We start from the raw sequence: 20,458 nt of genomic DNA on the forward strand, positions 1-20,458 counted from the left end.
CCGACTAATTTCTCTCTTATTCCATATGAATTTATTCAATTGACTTCCCATCATACCAGCTTTGCTGATTCTGTTGTCTATTTCCATATTTAATTTACCATCTTCAGTAAAAATCGTGCCTAAGTAGCTGAAATGTTTTACTTGTTCCACAGGTTCCCCGTTCACAACACAGTTGACATTTTCAACGATTCTACCTATTTTCATTGTCTTTGTCTTTTTAATGCTGACCTTCATACCATATCTATTACAACAGTTATTCAATTTAGTCAGGGAATCTTGCAAACTTGTAGCGGATTTATTCAGAAGTATAACATCATCCGCATAAAGCAAAGCGCTGACATTAACATCTCCAATTCTGATATCATGTTTAATACCACTTTCCTTCATAATGTGATCCATATAGATAATGAATAACAGAGAGGATAATGTACATTCTTGTCTCACATCAGATTTAAGATTAATCTTCCCGTACTTCCTTCAATTCTAACTGCTGACTTACAACTCAAATAAAGACTAAGTATTGCTTGATATAATACCCCATTGACACCATATAACTGTAGTGTATTGAATAGCTTCTCTCTTGGCACCTTGTCATATGCCTTTTCCATATCTACAAAACATAAATACAGATCTTTGTTATATTCCCATGCTTTCTCGACTATTTGTCGTAAAGTGAAGATCTGATCCTGACAGCCTCTATTTGGCCTGAATCCAGCTTATTCTTCACCAAGTTTTTCTTCCACAATTCTTCTCAACCGTTTCTCAAGTATACTTGCATAGATCTTGCCAGGAACACTCAGTAGGGAAATACCTCTGTAATTCTCACATTCAGTTTTATTTCCCTTTTTATATATGGGTACTATGAGAGTTCTACTCCAATCATCGGGAATTCATCCCTCTGTCCAGGCTTCCTGAACTATGCAGTGCAGCATAGTTCAGGAAGTAAGACTTTTATACCACCATTTTTCAGCATTTCTGTTGAATGTCATCTACTCCTGCTGCCTTTCCACATTTCAAGCCTTTGATGGCTTTTTCTACTTCAAGTATGGATATGTATTTCTGACTGTATGCCTCTTGAGTGTTTTTTTACCACTGTGCTATCATTGCTTGTTTCATTTAGCAATTTTTTGAAGTAATTACTCCATACTTGAAAGATATCTTTTTCTCCCATTTTCGTGTCACCTTCATCATCACTAACTCCTTTTACAGCACTCTTTCCTCCATTTCTAAATTTCTTCAAAAACCTCTAGAATATCTTACCACCTTCTTGATATTTATTTTCTATGTTCTTGCCAAAGTCCTCCCATGACTTTTGTTTAGCTAGTTTTACATTGTGTTTAGCATTCTTGCATTTGTCTCTGTATTCTCTAAGAGCAAAAGCTGACTTATTTGCCAGGAACGTTTGATATGCTTTCTTCTTTTCCTTTACTGCCTGTTTAACTTCCTGTGTCCAGCATGGAGTTCTAATTTTTCTATCCTTGCAGACTACTTCACCACATGCCACTCTAGCTGAATCAGTTAGGACTTTCTTCAAGGCTTGCCACTGAATCTCCAAGGTTTGATTCCTGTTCTCAAACTCTTTCATTTTTTTACTTCAATATTCTTTGTAATCAATAGTCTACAGTTCACATCTGAGAGCTGCTCAACTTTCATTCGCTTTAAAACTTTCTTACATGTTATTCTTTTCAATATGAAATTCAATTTTATCCTGCTCAAGTCTAAATAGTGATCACTTCCAATTTCAAATCCTCTGTACACTCTGGTGTCCTGCGCCAGGGAGAAAACATCACTATCAACAATAACATAGTCAATGAGACTTTTCTTATTCCTTGCCTCTTCTCTCCATGTGAATTTGTGCACATTTTTATGTTGGATCACATTGTTAATAATAACCAGTCCGTGTCCTGAGCAGAAATCCAACAGGTATTTTCCATTATTATTAGCTTTGCTCTTTTCTCCAAATTTTCCCAAAATATTTTTGTATGTCTGACAATCATTTCCTACTCTGCTATTTAGATCCCCAACTTTTCCTTTTTCATTGTGTCAGTTGCTTTTTCTAAAGCATCAAAAAATTTCTCCACTTCTCCCTTAGTAAAACCTTCTGTGGGACCATAGGCACAAATAAGTCTCATTGTTCAATTCCCCATTCTGATATTTGCCCACATCACTCTACATGAGACTGCCTGCCATTCAAGAAGATTAGCGTTGTATTTTATGTTGAATACTATGGCTACTCCTTCTTTTCCTTGATTGTCGCTGTCTCAGTATAACATTTTGTATTTATTTCTCAGAAAGATATCACTAGTTTTTGTCTTTTTAGTTTTTAAAAAACACCTGCATGCCTGGTCAGGTGTTTTTTACCACTGTGCTGTCATCACTGCTTGTTTCATTTAGCAGTTTTTCAAAGTAATTATTCCATACTTCAAGGATATCTTTTTCTCCCGTTTTCATGTCACCTTTATTATCTCTAATTCCTTTTATAGCACTCTTTCCTCCATTCTTAAGCTTCTTCAACAACCTCCAGAATATTTTGCCACCTTCTTGATATTTATTTTCTATATTCTTGCCAAAGTCCTCCCATGACTTTTGTTTAGCTAGTTTTACACAGTGTTTAGCATTCTTGCATTTGTCTCTATATTCTCTAAGAGCACAAGCTGACTTATTTGACAGGAACTTTTGGTATGCTTTCTTCTTTTCCTTCACTGCCTCTTTAACTTCCTGTGTCCACCAGGGAGTTCTGATTTTTTTATCCTTGCACACAACCTCACCACATGCCTCTCTGGCAGAATCAATGTTTTCTTCAGTTTGCCACTGAATCTCCAAGGTTTGATTCCTGTTCTCAAACTCTTTCATTTTCTTTTCAATAATCTTTCTGTATTTTAGTCTACAGTTCACATCTGAGAGCTGCTCAACTTTTATTTGCTTTAAAACTTTCTTACATGTCATTCTTTTCAATATGAAATTCAATTTTATCCTGCTCAAGACTAAATAGTGATCACTTCCAATTTCAAATCCTTTGTACACCCTGGTGTCCTGCGCCAGGGAGAAAACATCACTATCAACAATAACATAGTCAGTGAGCTTTTCTTATTCCTTGCGCCTTCTCTCCATGTGAATTTGTGCACATTTTTATGTTGGAACATGGTGTTAGTAATAACCAGTCCATGTCCTGAACAGGGGGTGCTTAAAGGTCAAAGCTGTATAACTGAGAGGCGACCTCCACATAGGGGTGCTTAAGGGTCAAAGCTGTATAACTAAGAGGAGACCTCCACATAGCCTTTAAAGGAATGTGGAGAACCGACCAGGGCTTCTGACCTAATGTCCAATCCTCACCTTCTCGTGGTGCACCCTGTTGGGTATCTACTTGGATACTGAACGGACGAGGATGGGCTGGCAATTTGGGATTTAGCCGACCAAATTGTATTCTTATTGGTTAAACCAAAATATAGAATGATAGTACAACATGACAAAATTTCATGCCGGCTGGGGCGTCGCCCGGTTAAACAAGGCCCCCGTTGTTTTCGCCAGGGAACCAGGGCGAACAGTGAAAAGTCAGCTACTGGAACAAATCTGAAAATAAACCCCAACTCAACATCACCAGAGTTAAAGATCGGTACTATCAACGTAAGAAGCCTGAATGGCAAAGAAATTGAGCTAGCTGAGGAATTAGATAAGTACCAGATCGACATAATAGGGGTGACTGAAACAAAAAAGACAAAAACTGGTGAGATCTTTCTGAGCAATAAATATAAAATGTTATATTCAGGCAATGACAATCAAGGAAAAGGAGTAGCCATAGTATTCAATACAAAATATGAGGCTAATCTTCTTGAATGGCAGTCAGTCTCAAGTAGAGTAATGTGGGCAAATATGAGAATGGGGAACTGGACAATGAGACTTATTTGTGCCTATGGTTCCACAGAAGGTTATACTAAGGTAGAAGTGAAGGAATTTTTTGAGGCTATAGAAAAAGCAACTGACACAATGAAAAATGAAAACTTGGTCCTTGTTGGGGATCTGAATAGCAGAGTAGGAAATGATTGTGAGACATACAAAAATATTTTGGGAAAATTTGGAGAAAAGAGCAAAGCTAATAATAATGGCAAATATCTGTTGGATTTCTGCTCAGGACATGGACTGGTTATTGCTAACACCATGTTCCAACATAAAAATATGCACAAATTCACATGGAGAGAAGAGGCTAGGAATAAGAAAAGCCTCATTGACTATGTTATTGTTGATAGTGATGTTTTCTCCCTGGTGCAGGACACCAGAGTGTACAGAGGATTTGAAATTGGAAGTGATCACTATTTAGTCTTGAGGAGGATAAAATTGAATTTCATATTGAAAATAATAACATGTAAGTTTTAAAGCGAATAAAAGTTGAGCAGCTCTCAGATGTGAGCTGTAGACTAAAATACACAAAGATTATTGAAGGAAAAATGAAAGAGTTTGAGAACAAGAATCAAACCTTGGAGATTCAGTGGCAAACTCTGAAGAAAACATTGATTGATTCTGCCAGAGATGCATGTGGTGAGGTTGTTTGTAAGGTTAAAAAAATCAGAACTCCCTTGTTGACACAGGAGGTTAAAGAGGCAGTGAAGGAAAAGAAGAAAGCATACCAAAAGTTCCTGTCAAATAAGTCAGCTTGTGCTCTTAGAGAATATAGAGATGCAAGAATGCTAAACACTGTGTAAAACTAGCTAAACAAAAGTCATGGGAGGACTTTGGCAAGAATATAGAAAATAAATATCAAGAAGGTGGCAAAATATTCTGGAGGTTGTTGAAGAAGCTTAAGAATTATGGAAAGAGTGCTATAAAAGGAATTAGAGATAATAAAGGTGACATGAAAACGGGAGGAAAAGATATCCTTGAAGTATGGAATAATTACTTTGAAAAACTGCTAAATGAAACAAGCAGTGATGACAGCACAGTGGTAAAAAACACCTGACCAGGCATGCAGTCAGGAATACATATCCATACTTGAAGTAGAAAAAGCCATCAAAGGCTTGAAATGTGGAAAGGCAGCAGGGGTAGATGATATTCGACCAGAAATGCTGAAGTATGGTGGTATAAGAGTCTTACAGTGGCTGCACTGCATAGTTCAGAAAGCCTGGACAGAGGGACGAATTCCCGATGATTGGAGTAGAGCTCTCATAGTACCCATATATAAAAAGGGAAATAAAACTGCATGTGAGAATTACAGAGTTATTTCCCTACTGAGTGTTCCTGGCAAGATCTATGCAAGTATACTTGAGAAACGGTTGAGAAGAATTGTGGAAGAAAAGCTTGGTGAAGAACAAGCTGGATTCAGGCCAAATAGAGGCTATCAGGATCAGATCTTCACTTTATGACAAATAGTCGAGAATGCATGGGAATATAACAAAGATCTGTATTTAAGTTTTGTTATCTGGAAAAGGCATATGACAAGGTGCCAAGAGAGAATCTATTCAATACGCTGCAGTTATATGGTGTCAATGGGGCATTATATCAAGCAATACTTAGTCTTTATTTGAGTTGTAAGTCAGCAGGAAGATGGTTTAATGTTAAATCTGGTGTGAGACAAGGATGTACATTATCCCCTCTGTTATTCATTATCTATATGGATCACATTATGAAGGAAAGTGGTATTAAACATCATATCAAAATTGGAGAAGTTAATGTCAGCTCTTTGCTTTATGCGGATGATGTTATACTTCTAAATAAATCCGCTACAAGTCTTCAAGATTCTCTGACTAAATTGAATAGCTCTTGTAATAGATATGGTATGAAGGTCAGCAATAAAAAGACAAAGACAATGAAAATAGGCAGAATCATTGAAAATGTCAACTGTGTTGTGAATGGAGAACCTGTGGAACAAGTAAAACATTTCAGCTATTTAGGCACGATTTTTACTGAAGATGGTAAGTTAAATATAGAAATAGACAACAGAATCAGCAAAGCTGGTATGGTGGGAAGTCAATTGAATAAATTCATATGGAATAAGAGAGAAATTAGTCAGAACACTAAATTAGCTGTATACACAACAGTGTTCAAACCAGTTTTAACTTATGGATCTGAGAGCTGGATCAGAAGTAAAACACTTGACCAAAGACTAGAGACTTCAGATATGAGAGTACTGAGAAAGATTATAGGCGTGAACAGATGTCATCAATGGCAGTATCATATTAAAAACAAGGATATTAGGAAAGAACTTGACATTGTCAGCATCCAGGAATGCATTAGCAGAGCTAATCTCAGGTGGTATGGTCACTTAAACAGAATGGGCGAGGAAAGATTAGCAAAACAAGTGTTCTTTGCCAGGTTGGCAGGAAAACGACTGAGAGAGAAGACCAAGATATAGGTGGATTGATACGTTATAAAGTGCTTTAGACGATAGAAATATAAGATCTGATAATATTGGAGTGTTGACAAGTAACAGACTGATTGAAGGAAAATTGTAGATAGGAAATTAATAATGATGTAATTTTTTTCATGTAGTACTATCATATCCTGTACACCCCTTGAGGGTACTTGGCAGGAATTTGATGATGATCATGATGATGATGATGTCCTGAACAGAAATCCAACAGATATTTGCTATTATTATTAGCTTTGCTCTTTTCTCCAAATTTTCTCAAAATATTTTTGTATGTCTCACAATCATTTCCTACTCTGCTATTTAGATCCCCCACAAGGACCAACTTTTCCTTTTTCATTGTGTCAGTTGCTTTTTCTAAAGCCTCAAAAAATTCCTTCACTTCTACCTTAGTAGAACCTTCTGTGGGACCATAGGCACAAATAAGTCTCATTGTCCAGTTCCCCATTCTCATATTTGCCCACATTACTCTACTTGAGACTGACTGCCATTCAAGAAGATTAGCCTCGTATTTTGTGTTGAATACTATGACTACTCTTTCTTTTCCTTGATTGTCATTGCCTGAATATAACAGTTTGTATTTATTGTTCAGAAAGATCTCACCTGTTTTTGTCTTTTTTTGTTTCAGTCATCCCTATTATGTCCATCTGGTTACTTATCTAATTCCTCAGCTAGCTCCATTTCTTTGCCATTCAGGCTTCTTATGTTGATAGTACCGATCTTTAACTCCGGTGATGTTGAGTTGGGGTTTGTTTTCAGATTTGTTCCAGTAGCTGACTTTTTGCTTTTTCCCCTGGTTCCCTGGCGAAAACAACGGGGGGTGGGGGACCTTGTTTAACCGGGCGACGCCCCAGCCGGCAAGAAATTTTGTCATGTTGTACCATCATTTTTTATTTTGGTTTAACAAATAAGAATACAATTTGGTCGGCTAAATCCCAAATTACCAGTTTATCCTTGTTCGTTCAGTATCCAAGTAGATACCCAACAGAGTGCACCACTAGAAGGTGAGGATTAGACATTAGGTCAGAAAACCTGGTCGGTTCTCCGCATTCCTTTAAAGGCTATGTTGAGGTCTCCTCTCAGTTATACAGCTTTGACCCTTAAGCAACCCCTCCTATCTACAATTTTCCTCCAAATCAATCCCTGTCAAAACTCCAACATTATCAGATGTTATATTTCTATCTTCTAAGGCACTTTTTACCATATCAATCCACCTATATCTTGGTCTTCCTCTGGGTATTTTTCCTGCCAACCTGGTAAAGAATACTTGTTTTGCTAATTTAAATATATGGTACATTAAAAAAAAATATATATGTATAATCCTTTCTTTTAGGCTTACACGGTGATCCGAATACATCTGGATTCATGGAATTTTCATGCCGTCATTATTGTTGATATTTGGGTGGTTTATTAGAATTTCGCAAGGTTCCTTAAATTTTCTTTCATACCAGGTTTTAGTATGGTGTAAAGAGCAGATACTTTTCCAGTCGATTTGGTGTAAGGTGTTGAGAGGGTGATCTGAGAGGCCTGCTTCACCAAAATGGTTATATTTAATGTGTCTTATGTGTTCTTTCTTACATATAGGGATTGTATGTTCTGTTTCACCAATGCACGGTAAGTTACAGGTGGATGCAATAAACTCCAGAATGTGCTAATGGAAGGAGAGGATCTTTAGAGGAGTTGAACATGTTTTTAAGTTTAGTAGGTGGTTTAAAGGTGTCATTGAGGTTATAATGGTGTAGGATTCTGTTTATTTTTCCGATAACCCTTTAATGTATGGGATGGCTATGGTTTTACTGTAGTCTAGATTCCTTTTTGTTGATGTTTTATGAAGTATTTTATTGATAGTATTTTTGTTATAGCTATTATTTATGAATGTGTCGCTGATGATTTTTAGTTCTGTTTCAGAGCTTGCTGGTTGGATCAAATTGTTATAGCTCTGTTTTTAAGGGTGTTAATGACTTTATATTTTTGTGATGGGTGGTGGTATGAATTAGCATGCATGTATTGGCCAGTGTGTGTCAGTTTGCGGTAGACCGAGAAGGATAGACTGCCTGAAGGAAGACGTGTGACCAGTGTATCTAGGAATGGAAGCGAGTTCTGATTTTCAATTTTGATGGTAAATTTTATGCGTTCATGTTGTTTGTTCAGGTGGCTAAGGAATGTGTTTAGCGTTTGTCGCCCATGCGGCCAGATAATGAACAAATTGTCAATGTATCTAAGCCACACTGTAGGTTTTAGAGTGGTGGAATCAAGAGCACTTTGTTGAAAAGCTTCCATAGAGAAGTTAGCGATTGGGGGGAGGGGTAGTGGTGAGCCCATTGCTGTACCTTCTTTTTGTATGTAAAATTCATTTTGCCACATGAAATAACCGGACCGTAGTATGTCGGCAAAGAGGGCAGTAATGTCGGGCGGAAATTTGTTCCATAGTAGGATTGTGTCATTATTGGGACATTTGTAAAAAATATCTATATATGTATAAATTTTCACCATGATTAATTCTGCACAGAGAATAAACTTAATATTATTTATTTAGTATCATTTAGGGGTGCTTAAGGGTCAAAGCTGTATAATTGAGAGGAGATCTCCACATATCCTTTAAAGGAATGCCGAGAACAGACCAGGGCTTCTAACCTAATGTCCAGTCCTCACCTTGGTACACCCTTTTGGGTATCTACCTGGATACTAAATGAACGAGGATGGGCTGGCAATTTGGGATTTAGCCGACCAAATTGTATTCTTATTGGCTTTTTTTTTGCTGGGGCATCACCCTGTTAAACAAGTCCCCCCCCCCCGTTGCTTTCGACAGGGAATCAGGGCGAACAGCGAAAAGTCAGCTACTGGAACAAATCTGAAAGCACACCCCATCTCAACATCACCAGAGTTAAAGATCAGTACTATCAACATAAGAAGCCTCAATGGCAAAGAAATGGAGCTAGCTGAGGAATTAGATAAGTGCCAGATCGACATAATAGGGGTGACTGAAACAAAAAAGACCAAAACTGTGAGATCTTTCTGAACAATAAATACAAACTGTTATATTCAGGCAATGACAATCAAGGAAAAGAAGGAGCAGCCATAGGATTAAACACGGAATACAAAGCTAATCTTCTTGAATAGCAGTCAGTCTCAAGTAGAGTAATGTGGGCAAATATGAGAATCGGGAACTGGACAATGAGACTTATTTGTGCCTATGGTCCCACAGAAGGTTCTACTAAGGTAGAAGTGGAGGAATTTTTTGATGCTTTAGAAAAAGCAACTCGCACAATGAAAAAGGAAAAGATGGTCCTTGTTGGGGATCTAAATAGCAGAGTAGGAAATGATTGTCAGACATACAAAAATATTTTGGGAAAATTTGGAGAAAAGAGCAAAGCCAATAATAATGGCAAATACCTGTTGGATTTCTGCTCAGGTAATGGACTGGTTATTACTAACACCATGTTCCAACATAAAAATGCACAAATTCACTTCGAGAGAAGAGGCAAGGAATAAGAAAAATCTCATTGACTATGTTATTGTTGATAATGATGTTTTCTCCCTGGTGCAGGACACCAGAGTGTACAGAGGATTTGAAATTGTAAGCGATCACTATTTAGTCTTGAGCAGGATAAAATTGAATTTCGTATTGAAAAGAATAACATGTAAGAAAGTTTTAATACAAATAAAAGTTGAGCATCTCTCATATCCGAACTGTAGACTATTGATTACAAAGATTATTGAAGAAGAAAAATGAAAGAGTCGATTCAGTGGCAAGCCTTGAAGAAAGCCCTGATTGATTTAGCCAGAGAGACATGTGGTGAGGTTGTCTGCATGGATAGAAAAATCAGAACTCCATTGTGGACACAGGAAGTTAAAGAGGCAATGAAGGAAAAGGAGAAAGCATATCAAAAGTTCCTGGCAAATACGTCAGCTTGTGCTCTTAGAGAATGCAGAGACAAATGAAAGAAAGCTAAACACTGTGTAAAACTAGTTAAACAAAAGTCATGGAGGACTTTGGCAAGAATATAGAAAATAAATATCAAGAAGGTGGTAAGATATTCTGGAGGTTGTTGAAGAAGCTTAGAAATTGAGGAAAGAGTGCTGTAAAAGGAGTTAGAGATGATAAAGGTGAAATGAAAATGGGACAAAAAGATATCCTTGAAGTATGGAGTAATTACTTCGTAAAATTGCTATGAAACAAGCAGTGATAGCACAGTAGTAAAAAACACGCAACAGGCATACAGTCAGGAATACATATCCATACTTGAAGTAGAAAAACCCATCAAAGGCTTGAAATGTGGAAACGCAGCAGGAGTAGATGATATTCGACTAGAAATGCTGAAGTATAGTGGTATAAGAGTCTTACAATGGCTGCACTGCATAGTTCAGAAAGCCTCGACAGATGGACAAATTCCCAATGATTGGAGTAGAGCCATTAGAGTACCCATATATAAATATAAAAAGGGAAATAAAACTGAATGTGAGAATTACAGAGGTATTTCCCTACTGAGTGTTCCTGGCAAGTTCTATGCAAGCATACTTGAGAAATGGTTGAGAAGAATTGTGGAAGAAAAGCTTGGTGAAGAACAAGCTTGATTCAGGCCAAATAGAGGCTGTCAGGATCAGATCTTCACTTTACGACAAATAGTTGAGAAAGCATGGGAATATAACAAAGATCTGTATTTAAGTTTTGGCGATCTGGAAAAGGTATATGGCAAGGTGCGAAGAGAGAAGCTATTCAATACGCTACATTTATATGGTGTCAATGGGACATTATATCAAGCAATACTTAGCCTGTATTTGAGTTGTAAGTCGGCAGTTAGAATTGAAGGAAGTACTGGAAGATGATTTAATGTTAAATCTGGTGTGATACAGGGATGTACATTATCCCATCTGTTATTCATTATCAATGTGGATCACATTATGAAGGAAAGTGGTGTTAAACATGATATGAGAATCAACATCATCATCATCAAATTCCTGCCATGTACCCTCAAGGGGTGTACAGGATATGACAGTACTACATGAAAAAATTACATCATTACTAACTTCCTATCTACAATTTTCCTCCAAATCAGTCTGTTACTTGTCAAGACTCCAACATTATCAGATCTTATATTTCTATCGTCTAAGGCACTTTGTACCGTATCAATCCACCTATATCTTGGTCTTCCTCTGGGTCGTTTTCCTGCCAACCTGGCAGAGAACACTTGTTTTGCTAATCTTTCCTCTCCCATTCTATTTAAGTGACCATACCATCTGAGATTAGCTCTGCTAACGCATTCCTGGATGCTGACAATGTCAAGTTCTTTCCTAATATCCTCATTTTTAATATGATATTGCCATTGATGCCATCTGTTCATTCACGCCTCTAATCTTTCTCAGGACTCTCATATCTGCGGTCACTAGTCTTTGGTCAAGTGTTTTACTTCTGACCCAGCTCTCAGATCCATAAGTTAAAATTGGTTTGAACACAGTCTTGTATACAGCTAATTTAGTGTTCCGACTAATTTCTTTCTTATTCCATATGAATTTATTCAATTGACTTCCCACGATACCAGCTTTGCTGATTCTGTTGTCTATTTCTATATTTAGTTTACCATCTTCAGTAAAAATTGTGCCTAAGTAGCTGAAATGTTTTACTTGTTCCACAGGTTCTCCATTCACAACACAGTTGACATTTTCAATGATTCTGCCTATTTTCATTGTCTTTGTCTTTTTATTGCTGACCTTCATACCATATCTATTACAACAGCTATTCAATTTAGTCAGAGAATCTTGCAGACTTGTAGCGGATTTATTTAGAAGTATAACATCATCTGCATAAAGCAAAGAGCTGACATTAACATCTCCAATTTTGATATCAGGTTTAATACCACATTCCTTCATAATGTGATCCATATAGATAATGAAATGATATGAGAATTGGAGATGTTAATGTCAGCTTTTTGCTTTATGCGGACGATGTTATACTTCTAAATACATCTGCTACAAGTTTGCAAGAGTCCCTGACTAAATTGAATAACTGTTGTAATAGATATTATATGAAGGTGAGCTTTAAAAAGACAAAGACAATGAAAATAGGCAGAATTGTTGAAAATGTCAACTGTGTTGTGAACGGGGGACCTGTGGAACAAGTAAAACATTTCAGCTACATAGGCACGATTTTTAGTGAAGATGGTAAATTAAATTTGGAAATAGACAACGAAATCAATAAAGCTGGTATGGTAGGGAGTCAGTTGAATAAATTCTTATATAATAAGAGAGAAATTATAGTCGGAACAATAAATTAGCTGTATAGAAGACAGTGTTTTAACTTATGGATCTGAGAGCTGGATCAGAAGTAAAACACTTGACCAAAGATTAGAGATATGAGATATCAGATATGAGAGTCCTGAGAAAGATTAGAGGCGTGAATAGATGACATCAATGATAATATCATATTAAAAACAAGGATATTAGGAAAGAACTTGACATTGTTGGCATCCAGGAATGCATTAGCAGAGCTAATCTCAGGTAGTATGGTCACTTAAACAGAATGGGCGAGGAAAGATTAGCAAAACAAGTGTTCTCTGCCAGGTTGGCAGGAAAACGACCCAGAGGAAGACCAAGATATAGGTTGATTGATACCGTACAATGTGCCTTAGATGATAGAAATATAAGATCTGATAATGATAATATTGGAGTCTTGACAAGTGACAGACTGATTTGGAGGAAAATTGTAGGTAGGAAGTTAGTAATGATATAAATTTTTCATGTTGTACTATCATATCCTGTGCACCCCTTGAGGATAAATGTCAGGAATTTGATGATGATGATAGTATCATTCATTTATAATGGCAGAACCAGGTAAGATAAAAGAGAGAGGGATGTTTGATCATCCCCCCTCCAAAAAAAAAAAAAAAATTGTAAATTTTTAGCCAAATAAAAAAAATGAAATAAATCTTACTCGTGCAAAATTGAAGTAATTATTATTTTTACGGCTGTTTTGCCTGCTTTCGTTTGAAGTAAATTATATTTCTAATGAAACCCTGAAAATAATAAATATTTAACTATCTTTCCCTTTCTGCAAACTTAAGTCTTATGATTCTCATACATGGTGCTGTTTTAATTTGCCTTAGTATCCCATAATGCAAAGCACATTGTTATGCATTATGCGAGATACTAAGGCAAGTGATTAGCCTGTATATATGAGTTGCCCAGTTGAAGTCACTTCACGTGCTGTGCAAACGTTTTTTTGCTTGCACTTGAATAAAGGATTAAATCAAGAATATAATTTCTTGACATCTTTAATTTATAGTATAACCAAGTGGAAAAACGTTCAATATCTATCTGTAATCCAGAGTATTTTAGTAATAAGGTGTTAAACCTTTTGGCTACTTATATATGGAAATATGACTTCAGCATTGCTTCAACCTTGGTATCACTTCTGGGTCTGGCTCTCACTGATGAGCTCTCATTAAAAGTCAAACTGCTCTGGGTAGTGGCCCTTCCCATAATTCATGTATGGCATTATACATGTCTGTAAGAATATGTGCTTTGCATTGCGGGATACTAAGGCAAGTGAGGAATTTGCTATTTTCAAATTATTAAATAGGGTAAAGTCAATTAATCTTAGCTCATTCTTATTTTGATGTGGTTTCCCCATTATTTCCCATACAATCTTTCATTGGTTTGTTATCTATTCTTGCATTTAGATCACCTAATATAAGTAAGTCAGTGTGTTTTTATTTATGATCTTAATTATCTGCTGAAGTTGTTTGTGAAATTCTTTTTTCTTCAGGGGATAAACACTGAATATTATCATGTTTTACTCGGTGTTTTTACTTTTCATTCTAGTATTTATAGCTAATTTTTCCAATCTTCAGATATCATTAATATGATTTCTACATTTTTATTCTTTTAGATTTTTTTACTTCACTGTATATTTGAATATAATTTAGTTCTTTAATCCCTTTTTTGTTTTATGAAAGCTATTTTTATAACATACTGCTTTTGTTTTCTCCAAATCTTTATGTGCTACTCCTCTAATGTTCTACATTAAACTTTTAATGTTTTGGTTACACCTTTCTATATCATATAATTTTTTTTGGTCCAGGGTTCATTTCCAATTTGTCAGTCTGGTTTCTACTTATATATGAGACTTACAAGTAATTGATTAGTCCTTTTGATTTGGTTACAAGCCATAACAGAGTAAATCTGATCATAAGAGGGCTTGCTGTCTGTTGACCTCAGACTTGGCATATATATATACAGGGTGTTCGGGATAAATTTGACATATTTATAATTAATTATATTTTTCCGTAAGTTACATGTATTAACACACACTTCTCTTCATTTAAAAGTTTGGACCCTTCTTCATTCATATACAAGATGTCAGAAAGGATGGATAGCTGGAACCCACCTGAATCATGGAAGAGAATAACTTGTATCATGATGATTCGTGCCCGCCATCAAAATAAGGATATTACGACTGCTGCCCAATGCTCCCTGAATACAGTAAAAACAATCAGGCATGAACTAGAGACTTGCAATGGTGACTACGAGGATGTAGCAAGAAGAAAGATCCCTAGCAGACGATCTGATTGCGTTCGTACAGCAGAATTCCTCGTAAATCTGCAGGAACAGGTGTTGAAGAACCCTGGCATTGGAATTCGGGCTTTGTTCGTGGAGTTGCTAACTGTAGTCAAGCCCTGGATAACAAGGGCAGCCAATGGTAGGCCGTATGTATGGCAGCAGGAGTCGGCCCCTTGCCACACCTCTGGGAAAAGTCAAAAATGGTTGTCTGAAAATTTCTACGACTTCACCAGTCCAAATGTTTGGCCTCCAAACTCCCCAGACCTTAACCCCATGGATTATTTTGTATGGGGCGCAGTTGAAAAAGACACCAATCGCACTTCCAGTAATACAAAAGCCCAGTTAATGGATAAAATTAAAACAGTTTTTGCGGCCCTTCCCAGGGAGACTGTAGCATCAGCTTGTTCGAGGTTCCGAAGCAAAATTGAAGCTGTGATCGATGCTAATGGTGGTTATTTTGAGTAAATCTTATTGATAGTATTGTAATTAACTCTGCCTGTAATGTTTTTTTGTCAATTCATTAAATTTAATAGATACAAAGAAGATTTTCTTTTTCCTTACGAAACTGTCAAATTTATCCCGAACACCCTGTATATATATATATATATATATATTCAGTATTGCCTCTGAGTAGTTAAAAATAAAGTAAAAAAAAAAAAAAATATAAATACACTAATGTAAAAGTAAAAATACACTAATACACTAATGATAGAAAATTGAAAAATTGTCCATATTATTCTTAGTCTAGTAGACCAGTGGTTCCCAACCTTTTTCTACTTGTGTACCCCTTTTAAACCTATTTCTATAAATTGTACCCCTTGTTTTTAAAATAGCTGTTTTTTAAATACTGACATTTTGTTTTGCATTTACTTGTTTTTCCACAATTACTGATTATTTTTCATGTAACCCCTGAACGGCCCAGCACATACCCTGGGGTATGCATACCACCAGTTGGAAAACTGATTATTTTTCATGTACCCCTGACCCAGCATGTACCCCCAGTGGTACGCATATCCCCGGGGATACATGCTGGGTCGTTCAGGAGTAAACGAAAAATAATCAGTAATGGTGGAAAAACAAGTAAAGCAAACAATTTTACATTAAGATTGGCACTGAACAAAAGTGTCAGTATTTAAAAACAAGGGGTACGCAAGTGGAAAAAGGTTGGGAACCACTGGTCTAGACTGTCATTTTAACAAACAGCTGAAAAATCCCAATCAAAAGCCCTTAACTACAGTTCTGTTCTAAAGGAAATGCATTGAAGCAACTATCTGCTAAAACAATTTTTTCTGAGGTGTTGTAGCAAGAGTTGACTGTATTATCATGATGTACTTAAATATTGTTTCCCTTACAGAAATGTTTTGTTTTGCAGGTGATGATATGTTAGGCCTTTTTTACCATTTCCTTGATGAATTTCTCTATATTTTTAGTGCTGAGCCATATTTCATTGCAAGGGTGAGTAAACGTCAATATCATTGAATTCATTTGGTTATGTACATTACCAGTTTTTGCATTTACAATAGCAAGTGATTACTATTATTTTTCAGGAAATAACATATACTAAATACTAATTATAATAACTTTACTACTTTCTTATATTTCAGCAACATTACATTGCCATCATCAGAGATCACAAAACAGTGATATGTGCATGCAGGCACGTATGCTGGACAAATGAGGCTGAAGAAAGGAACCAAAGTTGAGCCTAGAGTTCTAAATGGCACCCCTGGTGGGCTAAATTGGATGTTCTTGGCCATTTGGCTGAAGATCTGATGAGTGCTTCCCAAATTTGGGGCAGTTTTGTGCATCCAGTTGAGTAATAGCTGCTCATATTTGTATTTGCTGTAGAGTGGCCTTCTTCTGACTATCCTGTGGTGGGTGTTCCAAAGCATGGTCAGCTAGTCCAGAGTGGTTATAATGGTGGAACTGGGTGTAGTCCGTGTGTTCAGAAATTCTGATACTGGCTATCCTGCCTGTTTGGCCATAGTAGAACAACTTGAAACTGCAAGGAACCTGGTAGGTCTTTGGTAGAGCAGATAAGGGATGTTGATTTTTTTTTTTATGTGGTCTATAAGTAGTTGTAAGGTTGTATTTCCTTACGATTTTTGTTCATTTTTCGGATGTGCCTCAGATATATAAGTAGTTGTAAGGTTGTATTTCCTTACGATTTTTGTTCATTTTTCGGATGTGCCTCAGATATATGGAATGGTGATAGATTTTCTGTAACTTCTGCTCTGAAGGGGTAGAGGGGGGGGGACAGTTACGTGATTTAATATTTTTTGAATTTTGTGGGGGATTGCAGCCATTGGCTAAGAAAGTGTTGAGAATATGGTCAAGTTCAGTAATTAGGGTAGCTGCTATCATAACTAATTTAATTTTGATAAGTATTTAGTATATGTTGTTATGCCCTGTTATATAGGGTTTTTATAATCCTATATTATTGCAAGTATATGGATGCTACATTAAAAATTATATCTTGCTTAAAATAAACATAAGTTGTATTTCAGAATTGATTAAAAAAAATGGCAGTTGTATTCTCCTCCTGTCCTCTTTTCACTAAGAGTGTGCAGTAATAGTGAGATTTAAAATCATTATTGTATAATATTGAGTGCACAGAGTTTGAGGAATATTGCTATTCTTAAAATTATGTTTTATATAATCATTTTTTACCCATGTTATAAATTTCTCATTTGAAATCTTTAATTTTAGAAAGTGAAAATTCTGCACTTTGACAGAACAAATTTCAAGATTAAGGCACGTGGGTAAGTTATTTTTGGTTTATACTGCTACTGTTTTGCAAAACTTTAACATATTTATATTAATTTTTTTTTAATAATCTCATTTTATTTTTCAGGTATGGAGAAATTTTTGACCTTGATAAGCATCCTCAAGTAAGTAAGACCATTAATTATAGGGTTCAGTTATGTAACAAAATCGTAAATGTTTTATGGAATATCCAGTGTTGTTTCTTGTTGGTTTAATATATTCTGCTTTTATTTGTGTTAAAGGTTAATTTCTTATACAGTTAGTTACAAAGCATACTAATACATGCCTGCCCTCTGTCAAGAAACAATTTAATTACAATTCCACTCATGAATGGTCATAAATGTTACATTATTTCTGTAACTTGGACAAGAATTAGATAATCTTGGAGCACTGAAATGTGGTGTTTTTTAAGCCATTTTATGTCTCCAGTATGCAGAGTTGGCTGTCTGACACTAAGCTATGAACATCTACCTAATGATGTTCAGCAGCAGCTATGTGCCACAATGAAATAGAATTCACAGCTTTTAGGTTGGGGTGGCGGATAGGATAATATTCACTTAGTCATCCAAGTTGCCTTTTAACCTACCTAATGGAGGAGCATAATGGATCAAATATATAAAATATACAAACAATGGATCAGCAGTCTATATGGCTTCGTGATTTTTGAAGGATAAACACAGTCTTCTGGTTTTTTATCCTGCAATTTCCTGCTCAGCTTTTAATTCCTTAATGGTAGAACAATTAACAGATTAATTGTAATAACCAAGAGTTATTACAATTAATCTCAGTTAATCTTTGAGACTACTTGATTTAAAATTTTTTACTTGGCATTTCTTGTTATCAGAGATTGAAATTCTCCCAGTAGGAAATATGTTATTTATTTTGTTTGCCCACAATTATTTAAAAATGTGACATCAGATCAATCCTAACAATTTCTACTAATAAATAAAGAGAAATTTATATTTATTAATAGAAATAAAATAATATAATAATATAAAACATACATATGCAGCCTGTTATTTTTCAAATCAGTAGTGCATAATATATGTTTTAAGAAATATTTACTCAGTTCTATTTATTTTATAGAAAGAATTGAGGAAATTACTTTCATAGTATTTTCAAAAGCATGCCAGCCTAGTTAGCCAGGTGATTAGTATATCCACTCTCCAACCAATAGGCTACAGGTTCAAATCTTGCCATTGGCGTGGATGTTTGTTGATTTTGTCTTTAGGTGGGAAATCAATGTCATCACCTATGTCAGGCTTCCATCTTTAGTCTCTAGAACAGGGTTTCTGGATTGTTTAAAAGTAAAAATATAAAACTGATAAAAAAAAAAAAAAAATCCCTGGCTCATCCCCACAGTACTAATGTACTATACATTTACTTCGTGTGGAAGCCACATTAAAAAAAATGTTAGTTTGTTTTTCTGTTATTAAAAAAAATTATTGTAGCAAGTAATACTTATTAAAAATAAATGCAGTTTTAAAAATTTCCTGAAATCCTAGTATACAATATGCTTGTTATCATGCTTATAATTTGAAATATATTGCTGTCATAAACATCATGTGATATTAAATTGTAACAGCAAACAAATGTCATTATCTTTCTATAGGATAGTCATTTCAGTGAATATCCAGTGTTTAATAGCTTGTAAACTGGTTGATTAATAATTTATGTTCATTATTAAAGCATTTCAACTGCATCTCCCCCATCACTTGCACTAACTGAATTTTATAAATGCCTACTTTCTGATTTCCTAGTGAATTTGAATACTTTTGCAAGGAGTATTTCTCATTATGATATCTATCCCAAATCTTTTACTTTTTTTTATCTTACTATTTCAAAAAATAAAAGAATAATACTGTTATTTCCATTGTAATTTGTTTATTCTTGTCACTACCTTGTTTTCCCTCTGGGCCTGCATTTAGTTATTTAGAGAACAATGACCACTGATATTATTCTGATTAGTTTACAAATAGATCTCCCATGTGGTGACCGGGGTTAAAGAATAGTCCCAATGTACCCTATGCATATCATAAGAGATGACTAAAATGGGTACCTAGAGCCTAGGGGTATAGCTGGGCCACCATGCCTCCAGGGGATATTAATTTGGAGGCCTGGGCCTCCAGATTGGGAGTAAAAAAAAAAAAATCTTGTTAAGAAAGCTAAACAGCCAGACTAACTTCATGGAAATAACACATGAAAAGGAAAAGGTTAATGAATTTTGGAACATGGAATGTTAGAACAATGTTACAGGTAGGGAAAATGCAAAATATAGCAGAAGAGTTAAAGAAATTGAATTGGATGTTATAGCATTTCAGGAGAGAAAAAGGAAGAATAAACAAAAAAAAAAAAAAATTATATTATGTATTATAGTGGTGCTGAAGAACAAGGAAATTATGGAGTAGGATTTATTATTAGAAAAAAATAATAAAATGAATTTTAGGATTCATACCAATAAATGAAAGAATTTGCAAGTTTTGCATTAATTAAAGGAAAATTCCATAATATCGCTTTTACTAATGTATATGCCCCAGCTGAAAATGTTTACGAGATTGTGATTGATGAATTTTATGAGGATTTACAAGAAACGTGAAAAAATAAATAAAAATGATGCCATGATAATATTAGGAGATCTTAATGTAAAAATAGGGAAAGAATACATATTTCTTGAAGTAATTGGAAAGTACAGTACATGAAGAAACTAGTGAAAACGGAAATACTTATACAATTAGCAATATCAAATAAACTTCGAATAATTATGTTTTCAACATAAGA

General features: G+C 35.4%; 1 protein-coding gene across 2 annotated transcripts in view; it reads left to right on the top strand.

Annotated features, from left to right (window-relative positions):
* The window catches only part of LOC150107036 (protein archease-like), a 42,208-nt gene extending 22,646 nt beyond the window's left edge, over positions 1 to 19,562 (top strand). The window contains exons 3-6 of one of the 2 annotated variants that reach the window (XM_090393390.1): positions 16,287 to 16,369; positions 17,624 to 17,676; positions 17,769 to 17,805; positions 18,767 to 19,562. In XM_090393390.1, the coding sequence (XP_090249516.1) occupies positions 16,287 to 16,369; positions 17,624 to 17,676; positions 17,769 to 17,805; positions 18,767 to 18,793 (200 nt within the window). In that variant the 3' untranslated portion in view covers positions 18,794 to 19,562. Of the gene's footprint in view, positions 1 to 16,286; positions 16,370 to 17,623; positions 17,677 to 17,768; positions 17,806 to 18,749 lie in introns of both variants that reach the window. The other variant, XM_090393391.1, reaches the window with a different exon arrangement.
* Positions 19,563 to 20,458: the final 896 nt, after the last annotated feature.

The sequence above is a fragment of the Typopeltis vanoorti genome, chromosome 5 (assembly GCF_054136105.1).
Source record: "Typopeltis vanoorti isolate ZY-2024b chromosome 5, IOZ_Tvanoo_1.0, whole genome shotgun sequence".
Taxonomy (NCBI): Eukaryota; Metazoa; Arthropoda; class Arachnida; order Uropygi; family Thelyphonidae; genus Typopeltis; species Typopeltis vanoorti.